Here is an 18,097-nt window from a genome sequence, read left to right on the forward strand (position 1 = left end):
AAAAAAATGCTTGCATTGTGAAAACACTAAACCATAAAAATAATTGTGAATTATTTTAGGCTGTGTCATAGTTGCCAAGACAATTAATAGTTGACACCATCTGTAAAATGAAAATATAATCTTAGTATAAACAATTTTAGTTTTATCTGTTTGAGATATGCATTTGTGTAACTGCCAAGGTATCAGCTGCCCTTTGTTAGCCAGAAAGTTCCAGGGACAAGACAAGAACAGAACAGCCCTTATTCGTAGATAACAAGCAAAGTGTTTTTTCCTTTGGGAAGGCCTTGTTGTTGTTAACTAATGTTGGAGAATTTGGGTATGGAAACCCTTGTATTAAACTAGTGCTACATACTATATTGCTATAGTGATTGTAAACATCGACCATTAGAAGTCTAAAAGCTATTTGACTTAAAAATTAGAACTTTATCTCGTTAAACTACATGAGTTAAATTTGGAAAGCATTTTAGTGGTTGCATTTGAATTTTTTTCATGGTTTTCACCCTGAAAACATCAGTAAAATGTTACAGTATATTTTACTTATTTATATATGTTTGCAGAAATGGCCTAGAATATTGCTCAGGAGAGAAAGCAAAGAATGGGTAGACATAGATTTGTCAACTTTTCCCACTTAATTTTTTATTTCTTGGCATTGAGTTGAAAAAAAGTTCAATTCTTTCCATCTAAAATTGTATCCCGTTCAACTTTTTTCTCAAGAAAGTACAGTGTGACTAGGTTACTAGGTCTCCATAGGTAACCTATACTTTCTCATTAAAGAAAAAGCTATTTCCCTAACTGCCTGCCCTCTTTAAAGCACAAAGTACACAGCAGCTGTTTGAAAACCTTTTCTTCCCTTCCTGTTTTATCTACTTGTATAAATTGCTACATTGCTTCCATAAAATGCCTCCAGACATAAGGGAGTCATTTGCATAAATGGATGAAGATTTTTGTCTTCCATGAAGGAAAGCTTGCCATGGCCTCTTAATCGTTTTCCTTCCTCTCTCTGGTTCCAGTATCCGGCTGCTCTGATGAACTTGGGAGCCATCCTGCACCTCAATGGACGACTCCAGAAGGCTGAGGCCAACTACCTGCGGGCGCTGCAGCTCAAACCGGATGACATCATCACACAGTCCAATCTCCGCAAACTCTGGAACATCATGGAAAAGCAAGGCTTGAAGACCTCCAAGACTTGACACAGGAGGGCCGTACCTCATCCTCCTCCATATTTGAAAGCCGGCTTCATTAACGAACAGAACTTCCCAGCAGTGCTATGACAAGAGTTAGTTTGGACTTCAAGACAGGGGGGCAGAGGTCACTGAGGTCACTGCCACTTCTGGGAGTATCCACTTTGCCATGGGCACAGCCATTAACACCAAAAAGAGGAACATTGGAAACCTCCTGCAGGATATAATTGTTACCCGTAGAACCGTAAACCAGAGCACTTAAAACAGGATCTTTTGGCATTCTTAAAGGGGGGAGGGGAGTCTACGTTTCAAATTTTGTTCAATTTTGAAAGCTAACTTGGAAATTATACTGTTCCTTAAACACTGTGAGAGGAAGTCAGAATTTCTGTTCAGCCACGGTAAACTATTACGGTCAAGTGTTCACACGCAGTGATTCAAGTGTCGTGTGAATCCTGGTGAGCTGGCCGGTTGTCCTGACGCTGCTGTCTTCCCTCTTTGGGACAGCCTGCTTATCAGTGTCTAAAACTTAGAAAATTTTTTTTTTTTCTTTAATGCTGTGTCAGGATCTGTCAGAGTCTACATTTGTTTCCTGACTAGTGCACGTAACGTTTTATGATTTAGATGTCACCATCGTGTGGGCATCCTTTGCTTTTCATGTTCTGAAAAGGGTATACAGAACAGAGCAAACCGTGTTTCTCCCTGGTGTTGTAGGAGGGACTGGGGAGGCCTTACGTGTTCCAGGCAGGCATATTTTACTCTGACGTCACTGACGTTTTCCCAAAACTGCCTAGGAGGATTCATTGTATTAATTCTTAGGCTTTTGAAATTGCCTTTTAAAATGGCTATTCCTGGTTAACGCTCATGCTAAGGCAGTAAATCAAAAGGAAGCTTAACAAATGGTCTAGTTCCAATAACTAACCAGCAGCTATTAGACAAAAGGGAAGATGCTTTGTGCCTTCCAGATGTTGCTGGGTTAAAAATCAAGTCTGTGCGAGGGTGTATAATGATGGCTGCCAACGCTTTTATATTCTGGAAAGAGTTGGTATGAAATGCTAATCACTTTCTAATAGGTACCTAAACAGCAGTGCTGATAAGTTTTTGAGGAATTATTTTTAATCATACTTTGTTCTTCCCAAAAGACATAAAAAATGACTTATTTTAAGCTGCAGGTAGACTATAGCATTAGCCCACGTGTTTCTAGGTCTCCTGCCAAGTGCTTTTCACAGTTGAAAACTCTTTTTCACTAGCAAATTTGGCATTTTATTTCATTACCTATTAGTAACCACTTCAGTGATAATTTCACGAGTAAAAGACTATAAGGGAAGTAGAGAGAAACATTTACTGAACATATTTTGACTTGCAGTCAAACTTTGCTACTAAAAATTAACTTTGTAAAAACAACGATCCACTCTCAACTTCTTCCTAGAGAAAGTAGCTATACAATACCCAACATATTTATTTATTTATTATTCTACCATAGCAAAATAACAAAACTTGATTCATTAAACCAGTTCTTTGCAACTTAAAATTAGCTTTTTTTCTTGTCCTTTCACATTCAGTGTATATATGGTCAGCGTCCCCATTTAAGGGAAGCTGGACATGCAAATAGATCATATTATGTTTTCTTCATATTTTATATGTTTTGCTGCATATCTGAGTAAGGTGGGGTAAAGAATTAAAGTAGTGTTCCTATGGCATTAGTGTTTTGATGAGAAGGGCAACATAGAGAGATTTGTTGATGGCATTCAAAGAAGGCCCTCCTAATATGTATATTATTTGGTAAACATTTCATTGAAGGGCCAAAAGTTAAATTATAATTAAATGACTGTGTTTTCAGAATGATATTTAATGTTTAACAACAACAAACACGTGGTCAAACCAAAAGCGTGGGTTGAAGTATATTTTTCATCTTCTAGTGCATTGGCAATTGCAAAAAAAAAAAAAAAAAAAGGCAAAAAGGAATTTAATATAAGGATATAGAGGTGAATTCAGTGTCTAACATTTTTATTTATTTAAATAGTTATTGACCTATGATGAATTCCTAGTCTTACCATTTTGTGTCTTTTTATTGTTATTGTTCTTCTTTTCACACACTTGGTTCTTGGTAGGTTCGCTGATGGCACAGCAGAGGCACTTCATGTTGACCCAGTTCCCAAGTAGCGTTAATAATTGGGCCTGTGTCATAAAATGCATGGATCATTAACAACTAAATGTCCCTGACACCTTTCACTACAGGGCTGGGCTTAGTAACTGACCAACTTGGGGGGAGTGTTGAGGGGGTCTATAGAACATGGTCAAAAAATGTCTCCGCTCAGGGATTTATGGTGGATTATTGCAGACAGTGCTAAAAATATAGAGCACAAGTTTACTAAATTAAAATTTTATTTTTTGAGAAACTGTTGTTTGTATAAATTATCAAGATTTGTAGGCTTTCCTTTTGTAGAAATAATTGTTTTATGTGCCAGAGAATTTCGATTTTGTTTTCAACAATAAAGCATTGATAACAAATACGTTTATAAGCCTTTTTAAAGTCGTCTACAGCAACAACACTTATACTGTCTTGGATTTTAACAGGCCGATGAGAAAGCTGGAAATCTCCAGAAACTTTTCCCAAACACCATTTTAGATATTAACTTTGTAGATTCCTCTAGGTTTTTCTTAATGACCTCATTAAGTTGTCTCACATATTTGGAACTTTCTCATTTGATCCACAATTTACTGGCTAAACAAAAGCTCTTCACTCCACTCTTCGGAAGTAGACAATGAACTAACACAATAACATCAGAGAGCAGTTGTAAGAAGTTGGGGGAATGTTTTGGAAAACTTACGAGGAAAAACTTCACAGAAATTTCAAGTGAACGAGAAGCTTCAAATTCCAGCAGTACCCCAGGGGGCAAAATACATCTCAAATCTCTATGGAATAACAACATCAAGAGGTCAATATGTGGTGAAGTGGCAGAGGGAATGAAAGCCAATTCAAAGTCTTCTCTGATTGCATTCTGCAGGAAGACCACCCAAAATCACACTGGAAGAAGGTCAAAATCCTGGTACGCGCCTTTCTCTACTACAAAACTAAATATAACAGAGTTACCCTGGTTGCATTGCCATTTCAGCTTGTGGCAGTTCCAATGCTTAAGCCAAGTTTTCTAGCAATACCCCTTCATTAAACTGAGTTGAGTGTTAAATAGTAGGAAGCAAATTCTATAGTATTGGAAATAATATTTAAATTAAGTGAAAAATCATATTCCAAAGGTACGTAGAAATGAATTGGAATGATTACAATTCTTAAATTATCCACAGAAACCCAGTTTTTCCCTGGTAAGAGAATAACCAAGGCTTAGATGCATTTCCTTTCTTTGTACTGTAAATGTATACTATGTGAAAACTGTCATCACTTTCATTTGTGAAAACATCAAATGAAGTCATTGGATCCCCAAATCTCAACTTTTTAGAAAGTGATTTTCAAAAATATCATGTTGATCATGAGCAAATAGTAGATGTAATTTTCATTTATGGTCTATTTCTTTTTTTTCATTTATGGTCTATTTTATGTTCTTCTACTCAACAGAGTGCCAGGCTAGAAAAACAATGTGAGAAAAGAAAGACATGGCCCCTGCCTTCACTGGTTTCAGAGCGTAGTGCCTCAATCCAAGTTAAAACTCTACCCTGATTTTAGAATAGAATCAAGTATGCAATTATTTCATATACTAAGATGACTTAATATCTGACATTTCTGTAGCCTGTTGTATAACTGCCACTAAGTAGTTTGGGGAACTTGGTTAAATCACTTACCTTGGGGGCCTTATACTCCTCAGGTGGAAAGTAAATGGCTTTAGTTACATGTTCACGGAAGTCTTGTTTGGCTCTCACAGTCTAAATTGTTCAGATGTTTTTCATGCCTTACCTGTCTTAGTCTGTTTGTTTGGACAGCTATAACAAAACACCACAAGCTGGGTAGGTTATAAATAACAGAAATTTGTTTCTTACAGTTCTGAAGGCTGGAAGTCTAAGATTAGGGTGCCAGCAGAGTCGAGTGAGGGCCCCCTTCCGGTAGCAGACTTCCTGTGCCCCCTCATGTGATGGAAGGGGTGAGAGTTCTCTGGAGCCTCTCTTATAAGGGCATTAGTTCCATTCATGAGGGCTCTGCCCTCATGACCTGATCACCTCCTAATACCATCACCTATGGGCGTTAGGTATTCAACATATGAGTTTTGGTGGAATGTAGGTATCCAGACCATAGCAACCTTCTTTCATCTTCATGATCAATCTGTAGTAAGAGAGGTAGAGAAGGTGATTTGTGGGAGATGGAATAGCCAGAGAAATACCAAAGGGGGCGGAGAAACCACCTCCGGACTCAGGTTCACTGCCTGAGTGCTCTCATGACACAGGACATGTGAGCATAAGGCAGCATGGGGACGGGCTTGCTGCTTGCTAGCTTTGGGACATGGACAGGTTATTTCATACCTCTGAGCCCTGGTTTCCTTATCTGTGAAGCTGGAACATAACCTCACACATCCACAGGGTGTTTGGCATAAAATAAAATCCTTATGTCTAAATTTTATCCTATAATCAAGGAATTAGGCAATATATAATTTTGTTATTATATAAAAATTTTAACAAGATAATCGAATTCTCTGTCAGTTTTTACCTTGTCTACCGTATTTTATGTTCTACTCAACAACAACTCAAGCTTTCCTTATAACTGACTCCTGAATGTGCTGTACCCATGTCTCTCAGCAGAATAGAGCTGTGCTTTCCTCCAGGATCAGAACTAGAGAATCGGGGTCTTCTAAATATGGCCATTTTTACCAGAACAGTGTTTGAAGTAGGGAATTTGGCCCTGCTTGGGATATTAACACTTTTCTATAGCTCACCAATAAAACAAAACTATGTCATCTTTTCTGTACACAGAAAATCTGATGATATCAGCAACCCTTATTATAACTACTACAAATTAATGATTATTATTGATTATACATTAGCCACAATGTGTCTCTTTTTGACCTTCAAGCTCTACATTTTTGAGAAAGCCAAGGTAGAGAGAGAAAGGATGGGCACTTGGGAAATGGACAGTTAATTGCCATTAGAAATAATTAAGTTTTTGTTGTAGAAGAGGAGAAGTTGATTGGAACAGTTCGAGACTGTGTCCTTTTTGGTTGCTTCATAACCTGCCAAGATTGAGCCACTGTATTATACGGGGGAAAACATTTAACAAAGAAGAGAATGGATAGAACAACCACAGGAGAGGTTGGAAAAATGTTCAACCAGTTTGAAGTTTAGACTAGAACTGTCCATCTATTCTGATTTGAAATATATTTAATTTCTCTCCTACCTCCTTTGGATTTGACAGGAATATCCCTCATTCAAGACAAAGCTACCAGCCATTCTCAAGTCAGATGGAGAGAATAGAGTTCTATATTTCAGTAATAGCTCAAGACTCCTAGAAGCACTTTTTCTAATAATTTTCTGTCATGTATCTTTCTTTTCCATCCCAGAAGACTCAAAATAACTCCTCTGAGAACTTTCTCTTGGCAACATCATTGAGCAGCTAGAGACTATAATGAAAGTTTAAAAAACATATTGAGAGAGAAATCAAGCAAGTAATTTCTTTCCAAAAATACTAAAATGTCATAAAAGAATTAAAATGCCTTTTTTTTTTCAGCTGGACACTCCTCTAGTATTGTGTAAAAGATCATTGTTACCAGAGAATCAGAATTGGTGAGGGAGGAGAGGGGTGAGTTTGTGTGTGAGGAACAGAAACAAGTGATTACCTTTGATTTTTTAAAATTTATTTATTTATTTATTTATTTTTGACTGCGTTGGGTCTTCGTTGCTGCGCACGGGCTTTCTCTAGTTGCAAAGAGCGGGGGCTGCTCTTTGTTGTGGTGCACGGGCTTCTCATTGCGGTGGCTTCTCTTGTTGCAGAGCACAGGCTCTAGGCACACAGGCTTCAGTAGTTGTGGCGCACAGCCTTCAGTAGTTGTGGCTCGCGGGCTCTAGAGCACAGGCTCAGTAATTGTGGTGCACGGGCTTAGTTGCTCCACGGCATGTGGGATCTTCCCAGACTAGGGATCGAACCCCTGTCCCCTGCATTGGCAGGTGGATTCTTAACCACTGTGCCACCAGGGAAGTCCCTACCTTTGATTTTAATGTAGGCCCTTTTCTAATCTCGTTTAGCAAGTAATGGCCATATTGACTCTGGCGATAATTAGCTTTTTAATTCTGCAGACATCAATTTATTAAATTACATAAAGCCAATTAATAATCTCAATATGTTTTCATTTTTAGTTCTTTTTGTGTTATTTTAAAAATGTTGTTATGCTTAATGTCTGGATATTTTATGTTTCCTTTGCAATAGACTATCATTCTGTAAATGTTCCTTTGCCTATACTTTGTGATGATGGCTATTTGGGAAATTTCACTGGAATTATGATATTTTAAAGTATCTTTTTAGAAATCTGTCCTATACCACCAAGTATTTAGCTGTTACTACGTAGTATTCTATTAAATTTCAATTGAATAATTTTGCATTAAATGATATAGAAGGGTACATCAATATTAGGTTTTATTATATCCCATTGGGTCCATTCTCCCAATTCCCTACTGATGATATTAATAAAATGTGATTATACTGGCAAAGCATATCTCTCTATATTGTGAGTCAAGGAACTTTATCAGTTAATTTTTTTTAGCATTTATTTATTTATTTTCAGGAGTAGATAATTTTCTTGTATAAGTTTAAAATATATATATTTGTTTTGTTTCTTAAATTCCACATATGAGTGAGATCACATGGTATACGTCTTTCTCTGTCTGACTACTTTCACTTAACATAATACCCTCTACGTCCATCTATGTTGTCACAAATTTATTCTTTTCTATGGCTGAGTAATATTGCATTATATATATATATATATATATATATATATATATATATATATATATATACACACACACACACGCACACACACACACACACCAAATCTTTATTCATTCATCCATTGATGGACATTTAGGTTGCTTCCATATATTGGCTATTGTAAATAATGCTGCCATAAACATAGAGGTGCAGATATCTTTTTTTTTTTTATTTTTTATTTTTTAACATCTTTATTGAGGTATAATTGCTTTACAATGGTGTGTTAGTTTCTGCTTTATAACAAAGTGAATCAGTTATACATATACATATGTTCCCATATGTCTTCCCTCTTGCGTCTCCCTCCCTCCCACCCTCCCTATCCCACCCCTCCAGGCGGTCACAAAGCACCGAGCCAATATCCCTGTGCCATGCGGCTGCTTCCCACTAGCTATCTACCTTACTACGTTTGTTAGTGTATATATGTCCATGCCTCTCTCTCGCCCTGTCACAGCTCACCCTTCCCCCTCCCCATAACCTCAAGTCCGTTCTCCAGTAGGTCTACGTCTTTATTCCTGTCTTACCCCTAGGTTCTTCATGACATTTTTTTTTCTTAAATTCCATATATATGTGTTAGCATACGGTATTTGTCTTTTTCTTTCTGACTTACTTCACTCTGTATGACAGACTCTACGTCTATCCACCTCATTACAAATAGCTCAATTTCGTTTCTTTTTATGGCTGAGTAATATTCCATTGTATATATGTGCCACATCTTCTTTATCCATTCATCCGATGATGGGCACTTAGGTTGTTTCCATCTCCGGGCTATTGTAAATAGAGCTGCAATGAACATTTTGGTACATGACTCTTTTTGAATTTTGGTTTTCTCAGGGTATATGCCCAGTAGTGGGATTGCTGGGTCATATGGTAGTTCTATTTGTAGTTTTTTAAGGAACCTCCATACTGTTCTCCATAATGGCTGTACCAATTCACATTCCCACCAGCAGTGCAAGAGTGTTCCCTTTTCTCCACACCCTCTCCAGCATTTATTGTTTCTAGATTTTTTGATGATGGCCATTCTGACTGGTGTGAGATGATATCTCATTGTAGTTTTGATTTGCATTTCTCTAATGATTAATGATGTTGAGCATTCTTTCATGTGTTTGTTGGCAGTCTGTATATCTTCTTTGGAGAAATGTCTATTTAGGTCTTCTGCCCATTTTTGGATTGGGTTGTTTGTTTTTTTTGTTATTGAGCTGCATGAGCTGCTTGTAAATTTTGGAGATTAATCCTTTGTCGGTTGCTTCATTTGCAAATATTTTCTCCCATTCTGAGGGTTGTCTTTTGGTCTTGTTTATGGTTTCCTTTGCTGTGCAAAAGCTTTCAAGTTTCATTAGGTCCCATTTGTTTATTTTTGTTTTTATTTCCATTACTCTAGGAGGTGGGTCAATCAGTTAATTTTTTGTCACTTCTGTTTATAGAACTAATTTTTGCTTGGGCTTGTATTCATTCCAAAATTTTGCTCTGTGAATGACACTAAAGATAAGTTAGTCTGCTACTATTTCTCAAGTGGCCACAAAGTGATATTCATGGAAATCATAACAGCAATATGAACCCACGTGCCACAGAGCAACTAAGCCCACGTGCCACAACTACTGAGCCTGTGCTCTAGAACTCGTGAGCCACAACTACTGAGCCCTCATGCCACAACTACTGAAGCCCGCACACCTAGAGCCCATGCTCCACAACAAGAGAAGCCACCGTAATGAGAAGCCCACCCACTGCAATGAAGAGTAGCCCCTGCTCGCTGCAACTAGAGAAAGCCCTCACGCAGCAACAAAGACCCAATGCAGCCAAAAATAAATAAACAAATAAAACAAATTTTTTTAAAAATTCTAATATTCTCTCCTGCCCACTAGCAGGAGAGAATATTAGGTTTGACCTCTGCACTTTGAAATGAAGAAGCTGTAGTTTATAGCAGTCAAATGACATAGCTTAGCTTACACATTCACAGGGATCAAACGTAGCAGGTAAAGTGTCGAGTCCTAGCTACAGGTTACATCCTACATGGCTCAATGCCAACCATCTAGAGTTTGTGAAACATCTCTTCTTTGGAGGAGAGGGTAGACACAAAGCTCACCAGCAAAGGTTTGCTCATGGATTATTTATGGATTGCATACGTGGAAGATATTACTACCTGAAACTCCTAATCACTAAACTCAGTGTGGGTCCCTGATTTAAGAAATGAACTCTTCATTTTAGGATAAATTTATGAACCATGCCTAACAAAACACAGCTGGTCTAAGTAAAAGTGGTACAGAGAAGCATTAGGGTCGATTAAACCATTTCCAAAGATCCATTCCTGTCATCTGATGACACTGCTTGGTTATTTCTTCCGACTTGGCCATGATGGATCAGTGATCCAAAGTTCATTAGCGATTTCAACAGGCACAATGTGCAAGATTTCAGTAGACATAACCAAATTGGATGTGATCCTTCATGATGAAATTGGCTAGCATTTTTTTAAAATTTATTTATTTTATTTATTTTTATTTTTGGCTGCATTGGGTCTTTCTTGCTGCATGCGGGCTTTTCTCTAGTTGTGGCAAGCGGGGGCTACTCTTCATTGCAGTGCGCGGGCTTCTCATTGTGTGGCTTGTTGCAGAGCACAGGCTCTAGGCGTGTAGGCTTCAGTAGTTGTGGCACTCGGGCTCCGTAGTTGTGGCTCACAGGCTCAGTAGTTGTGGCGCACGGGCTTAGTTGCTCCGCGGCATGTGGGATCTTCCCAGACCAGGGCTCGAACCCGTGTCCCCTGCATTGGCAGGAGGATTCTTAACCACTGCACCACCAGGGAAGCCCCTGACTAGTGTTTTATCCTTTATTTTACTTGAGGCTCTTCTATTTGGAGTGCACTAGCTAGATGAAAGCTTTTTATAGGCCAGAGATAATTGTAGAATATGAATAATATGCCATTTCCCTGTTGCATTATAGCAACAGTAAATACATTTGCTACAAGTCTTTATGATCATTGACTAATCTGTGTGATTCCCTTTCACCAACCTTGTCCACCTTCTCTCTGTTATACACACACACACACACACACACATGCTTGCACACACGTCCATGTACACACACACACACACACACACACACACACACACACACACACACACAGTCTCACTCTAACTCACTCACTGTGTGGCTGGAAAGTCTACAACTAAACTTGAGTTCAAACATAAGTGTCTGTTCATTTGATCCTCCGGGAGAGGAAGTCATGAGGATTGAGACATACTTTGAAATGTTTTGATTAGCAGAGGAAATAAAGTGAGATCAAAGCTTTTGTCCTTCAGTGAGCAATTTAAATCCAGACAAGCAAGAGTCCAAAGGAGATGAGGGCAGGCACTTCTTAAGCTACTGTTGTAAACACCTTGGCGTATCTCTTCACACTCTCCTCTGTGCCTGTCAGCAACCAAGCTGAATCACTCCTCTATCTAGGGCACTTTCCTGTCCTCATTCTGGAAAAGAAATACCACTCAGATCATGAGAAGACATGGCAAATGTAGATTTGTTGCCCTCCATTTTCAGGATAAGAGAAATTGCCAAAATGACCTTTAAATATCTTAGTTTTAAACGTATTTCATCTTGGAGACATTAACCAAATGATTCAGCAATATGAATTCTCTAATACAGGAAGCAACACACTCAGTAATTCTAAGCACTGCTGAAAATGAGGTGACCACTGGAGCACCCCAATTATATCACCTTTCTCCATTGGCTTTAGCTCCCCGGGTGATGTTATATGCCATACATTGCATTCAACTTGCTCCTTGGAATTGCAGGGCAGTGGGGTCCTTCCCATAGATATAAATCTGAATGAAGAGAGTTGATTATTTCATTTTTTCACTCTCAAGATTGTGTTCCTGTTGTAATTATCTTTTTTGCATGCAGAGCGTTTTGCAGTTTTCAAAAGGCTTCATATTATTTTTATACTTAGCTCTTGAAAACAATTTAACAAAGTAGACAAGAGAATCGTAATTACCCTCAAATCCAAACTCCAGATGAGGATTCAGAAGCTTAGAATGGCCATACGACTCATTCAAGATCACGTTCAGTACAAAAGCAGGTCTTTCTCCTAATTTTATGACTTTAGTCTAAATCCTGGGCAGGCATTGATGGGTATGGACACAATCAATACACCATTATTCCCTTAGTCTCTGAGGATCAGATGTGATTGAGGAGTGTTTCCATCTGAAAGACTTCCACTGAAAACTAGAGACCAATTCCACCTACATCCCTACATGGTGAGAGGGTAGAAAGAGGAGGAGAGGATCATTCAATTGTGCAACAAGAATACATGGGTCACAAAACTAATTTAGCTTTTTTCCAGTCACTTTGTTCTCTTTCTTTACTTGTCTGTAGTGAGGGGTTGGCATGAATTGCTTCTAATTAAAGTGTACCGGAACATATGTATATGTATAACTGATTCACTTTGTTATAAAGCAGAAACTAACACACCATTGTAAAGCAATTATACCCCAATAAAGATGTTAAAAAATAAATAAATAAAGTGTACCAATTGCAGCTTTCTCCTGCAATTCAGGTGTCAGCTGAGCTCAGCTGATGTTTGGCCTCCCCATCTTCTATGGAATGTTTGGTGCAGTTCCCTAGTTCTTGTGAATACCTGCCTGTCACATCCTGAGGCTCTGAGCCTGGGCTTCCACTCTTCTCTCTTGGCTTTTTCTTCTTACTGCTCTGCCATTCAGAGCAGACTGTTTTCTGATTTCCCCTAAAACCATTTGCATTTGTGTATGTGGCCAGCTTTAAAGGTGTTGGTGGCACAGTGGTTTTAATCAAATAACTTAAAATTGAATATGAACATCCTTGTTTCTGTATTTCTCTAGCCTCTCCCGGCAAGTGGGATTTCTCACTGGTTACCTCTCTCCGTGGGTTTCAGTCCCCTCTCAGGGGGTCCTCTCCCCTGTGCTCATCCTAATCTCAAAACTCCCGTTACCTGCTTATGCAAAGGCCTCCAGACCTGTCCTCCTATAAGGAAAGCTGATTATCCAGGTGTTTTTCGTAAAACAGAGTTTGAAAACTGGCAGCCTGTAGGCTCAATTTAGCCTCTACACATGTTTTTTAAAGTGTGAACAAATATTTAGGAATCCAGAGTTTTAAAAAAAATAAAAACAAACTTGGGTTTCTGGTTTTCCTTGAAATACAAAATATCTGGCCACTGGGACCATATCTCTGTGGGCAGCTGCTGTTCCATTTGGATAGGACTTTACTCGCAGGTGTGTCACGGTCCCCACCCCCACCCCCACACCCCGCTTCTGCTCAGTCTCTAGAGGCACTTGAGTTCAAAACTCCTGCTCTAATCAAAGTCAGTTCCTCCCTTACCAGGTGACTCTGACATCTGCTGTTAATATTTTTTTCTCCACTACATGATCTTATAAAAGTGTACTCGAAATGAGAGAAGGGGGTGGTGGTGGTGTAATGAATTGGGAGACTGGGATTGACATATATACACTAATATGTATAAAATAGATAACTAGGACTTCCCTGGTGGCGCAGTGGTTGTCCGCCTGCCGATGCAGGGGACACAGGTTCGTGCCCCAGTCCGGGAAGATCCCACATGCCGCGGAGAGGCTGGGCCCGTGAGCCATGGCCGCTGAGCCTGCGCATCCGGAGCCTGTGCTCCGCGACGGGAGAGGCCACAACAGTGAGAGGCCCGCGTATGACAAAAAAAAAAAAAAAAAAAAAAAGTAGATAATAGGAACCTGCTGTATAACAAATAAGTAAATAAATAAAATTTTTTAAAAAGTGTACTCGAAATGTTCAAAGATGATGATTTACCTAGAATTTTTTAAATATTTGAAAATTTCTTTACGACTAGATTCGATCACACCATTTTTAAAAAACTGAGTTGTTTCCACATTTTGGATATTATGCTTAGTGCTGCTACGAACGTTTATGTACAAGCTTTCATGTGAACACATGTTTTCAGTTCTTTTGGGTAGATACATAGGAGTAAAACTGTAGGGTCATAGGACCATTCTACATTTAGTTTTTTGAGCAACTGCCAAACTGTCTTCCACAGTGGCTGCCCCACTTTACATTCCCATCAGCAATGAATGAGAGTCTGCGTCTTCATGTCCTCATCGATGCTTGATATGTTCTTTTTTTTTCATTATAACAGTCCTACTGGGTGGGAAGTGGTATCTCATTGTGGTATTTATTTGCATTTCCCTGATGGCTAACATCATACCTTTTTTTTTTTTTTTTTTTTGTGGTACGTGGGCCTCTCACTGTTGTGGCCTCTCCCGTTGCGGAGCACAGGCTCCGGACGCGCAGGCTCAGCGGCCATGGCTCACGGGTCCAGCCACTCCGCGGCATGTGGGATCTTCCCAGACCGGGGCACGAACCCATGTCCCCTGCATCGGCAGGCAGACTCTCAACCACTGCGCCACCAGGGAAGCCCCATCATACCATTTAAAAATTTTTTTAATTTTAGTAACAATGAAGTTTGCAAACGAATTGAGGAAATAATTGACAATATTATGGAAACTTTTTCTCTTTTCTCTCAGTTTGCTTTAATGTTATTAACTAATTCAAATAATGCCTGGCTTATAAAACTTAACTCTTTGTTGGTGTTTGACTAATGGACTGTTGCCATTCATCATGCCAGAAAAAGACCCCTCCCAATGTACCATATTGCCTCAGAACAGAGTTATTTTTCATATCCCTTATCTTGCAACCTTATCTATTCAGCTATAGTTATATAAATAGTTTTAAATGCCTCCTACTGCCGAATTTAATTTTGATGGATGGAGACCCAGTCTCAAACCTACCTTTAAAGAGTGTGATGATGAGGGAACCAAAAAAATGAGACGGATGTTTAAGGACAGGCATATTCTGTTTCACCTTTTAACTTTAACTGGAGATAATAAATGAACACCAACAAAAAAGTCCATAGGCAAGAATTTTGCTCATGAATTTGGCATATTCATTGGGGTTTTTTCGGTTAATAACAAGCGGTAACTTTTGAATTCATAAATACCTGATATCGAATTTGTAAGTTGATTAAAGTTAGTTTACTTCATCATTTTCTATGCAGAAGTCTATGCCAAACCCTATTAAAAGTTTCATCAGTTTAGGAATTTCTTATCCGAAGGGTCTGTTTGCCCTCTGTCTCTCCATAATTGTCCTCAATAGAGTGAACGTGATTAATGGGCTGTTTCGTTTTTCAGGATAAAGCTTTTTCCTTTTCCCAGCAATGCTAGCAAATTACTTGATTAATATCAAAAAGCTCTCATTCACACATAACCTTTGAATAAACAAGTTGTGATACTTTTGGCAACATGTGAAGAGGTATTCCTGTAAGTAGGCTATAAAGGAAATTGCCTTTGTAATTAACTATATAAAGAGGGAGCCGATTTTTTGCTTTTTACAAATCTTTTTTTTTTCTTCTCTCTTATAAGTGGAGAATGTATAATGAGATTGGGCAAAAGCAGAATGCAGGATCTCTTTCTCTATGCTAGGTTTCCATTTGTATTTCCCTCACCACTGGAAGCCAGGAAGAAAACTGTGAAACATTTATGAAACTTAAATAGGGTTTCTAGTTCATAAATTTTAGGGCTCTTTAGCATTCCGTTAAAGTGCAGCAACAGGAAGTAATCAATCCCTTGTTGACTGATAGATATCCCCTGCCCCCCCAAAAAATTCCTGATATTAATTCTTTAAAATTCAGAGTCTGGATAACAGCTGTTTTCATGGAGCAGAGAAAAGGCCTTTATGAATAAGAAAGAATTTTAAATGAAAATGGAGGAAAGTGAAAGGAACTAAAATATGTCCTCATCATACAGTAAATACTTTATATACATCCTATTTCATATAGAAAATTAAAGCTACCCTTTATTGCTGCATTGTTAGTTCCCTATCCAGTAGTCATTTCTCTAATAGTTCAACTATTAGAACACCAACTTTGTCATAGATTTTTGCCCAGATCCGGTTGATGGGTTATCATTGGTCCAAGCTAGAGGTCAGCAAACTATGGTCTCCTGGGCCAAATCAGTCCCACCATCTGTTTTTATACAGCCTGTGAGCTCAGATTGTTTTGTACATTTTTGAATGGTTGAAAAAAATCAAAAGAATAATATTTCATCATATGTGAGAGTTATGTCAAATTTCCGTGTCCATAAATAAAGTGCTACTGGAATACAGCACTCAGTCATTTATAGATTGTCTATGGTGGCTAGAATGGCAGGATTGAGTGATTACAGCAGAGACTGTATGGGCTACAAAGCCTAAAATATTTACTATCTGGCCTGTTACAGAAAAAGTTTACCAACCCCTCGTCTAAGCGAATTGTGATAGTACTGTCTCTGGCTTTTCCAGGCTCCAGTCCAGCTGGCAGTGCCCATGTGACAATGAAATGCAAGCAGAGGTCTGCTAGGCGGAATTCTGGAAAGGCTTTGCTTTCTTCAGAAAAGGCTGGCATATTAACTGCCCCTTCAGGTCTTGAATAGGAAAGTGAAATCTGAAGGTGAGAGCAGCCATCTTGCAACCATGGGGTGATGAATATAAAAGCCAAAGCCGGCACCTTAGAGCAAAGGAAAAGACCTGAGTTCCTGATAAAATTGTTAAGCAGCTGAATCAAGGCCAATACCTGCTTATTGCCAGACTTCCTGTTATGTGAGAAAAATCACCTCCGTCTCTAAGGCAGTCTTCACTGGGCATTTAGTCACTAGCAGGCAAATGCCTTTCTGACTGACGTGCCCTCTTTCTTTCCTTTAGGCCTAGAACCTATTTGGCCTCAGTTGTATAAGAAGAGTTGTGGGGGCCAGGAGACCCGTCCTGGCATCCGTTCAATAGGCAGGAAGTAGGTAGCCATCTAATCTTTCCACCGGTAAGGTTGCACCTGAATTTGCTCATCCTAACAAACCAGTGTCCTCAGCAGCATTATCTTGGTATTTGGGGAAATGGTTATGAGAACAGTCTATTTCCCTTAGTTACTACAAGTAGCTCACAGCAGAAGGTCGTTTACATTGCTGAGGGTGGTAGCCCCCCTCCCCCTCCCTCCCAGTTAGATAGATGTTCCACCCTCTGTCCTCCCATAAGGTTCAGGTTAGAATGTTATTCCACTCATGACACCATATTCTGAGTATTATGTCAGTTTATTTACTCGGCTCCAAGTGCCTCAAGGGCAGCATCACGTCTTATTCGCTCTGTCACCCTAACTTCTAGCACAGTGCCTCATACATTATAGGTGATGAAGGGGTGAATGGAAGGAAAGTGGGCAGTACTGTTGTCAGATAAAAGAATGCAATGAGGAATAAAACAAATATATTCTTTAATTTATCAGATATTTATTGAGTCTCTATTATATGCCTTTTTCTGGGCAATGGGAATGGATAAATTGATGAATAAAACCAGCATCATTAGAAAAGCTAACATTTACTGAGTGCTTACTAAACGCCAGATACTGTTCTAAGCACTTTATAAGTGTTGGCTTATTTAATTGTAACAAAAATCCTGGTGAAAAACCTGAGGCACAGAAAGGTTAAGTAACTTGCCTCCAATCACACAGTTAAAAGGGATTGAATTAGGACTGGGATTCATGTCCAGTAGGTCTAGTTCCAGGATACTACTTACTTACTTACTTACTACTATACTTTCAAGCTACTTTTCTGATGTATTAGGTGCAGAGAATATAGTGTGAAGGCTACTGCCCTCCATTATGGAATTCCAAAGCAAAATAATATAAGCTACAGTTTGCATGATGGAGATCTAGGTCCAGCCTGCTGGGTTTCAAGTCCTGGCTGCAGCATGAATTTGGCTGGCCAAAATGTTCGTTCACGTTTTTCTGTAAGATGTTGCAGAGAAACCCGAACGAACATTTTGGCCAACCCAATATTTGAGTATGTTAATTAACCTCTCTGTGCCTCAGTTTCCTTATTTGTAAATTCGAATCATAATGATATCTAACTCACAGGTTTGTTGTAGGGATTGCATGAATTAATACATATAAAGTACTAAAGACAGTGCCTGGCATTTTTTT

General features: G+C 38.9%; 1 protein-coding gene across 2 annotated transcripts in view; it reads left to right on the forward strand.

Moving 5' to 3' along the window:
* TMTC2 (transmembrane O-mannosyltransferase targeting cadherins 2) overlaps nucleotides 1–18,097 on the forward strand; it is a 429,464-nt gene that overhangs the window by 398,212 nt on the left and 13,155 nt on the right. The window contains exon 12 of one of the 2 annotated variants that reach the window (XM_027107119.1): nucleotides 1,011–3,691. The exons of the other annotated variant lie outside the window; for it this stretch is intronic. Within the exon in view, the coding sequence (XP_026962920.1) occupies nucleotides 1,011–1,190 (180 nt within the window). The 3' untranslated portion in view covers nucleotides 1,191–3,691. Of the gene's footprint in view, nucleotides 1–1,010; nucleotides 3,692–18,097 lie in introns of those variants that run through there. 2 annotated transcript variants of the gene reach the window in all.

This window comes from Aethalodelphis obliquidens, unplaced genomic scaffold (genome assembly GCF_003676395.1).
Source record: "Aethalodelphis obliquidens isolate GAN/ISIS:26980383/991018 unplaced genomic scaffold, ASM367639v1 scaffold8, whole genome shotgun sequence".
NCBI classification, from domain to species: domain Eukaryota; kingdom Metazoa; phylum Chordata; class Mammalia; order Artiodactyla; family Delphinidae; genus Aethalodelphis; species Aethalodelphis obliquidens.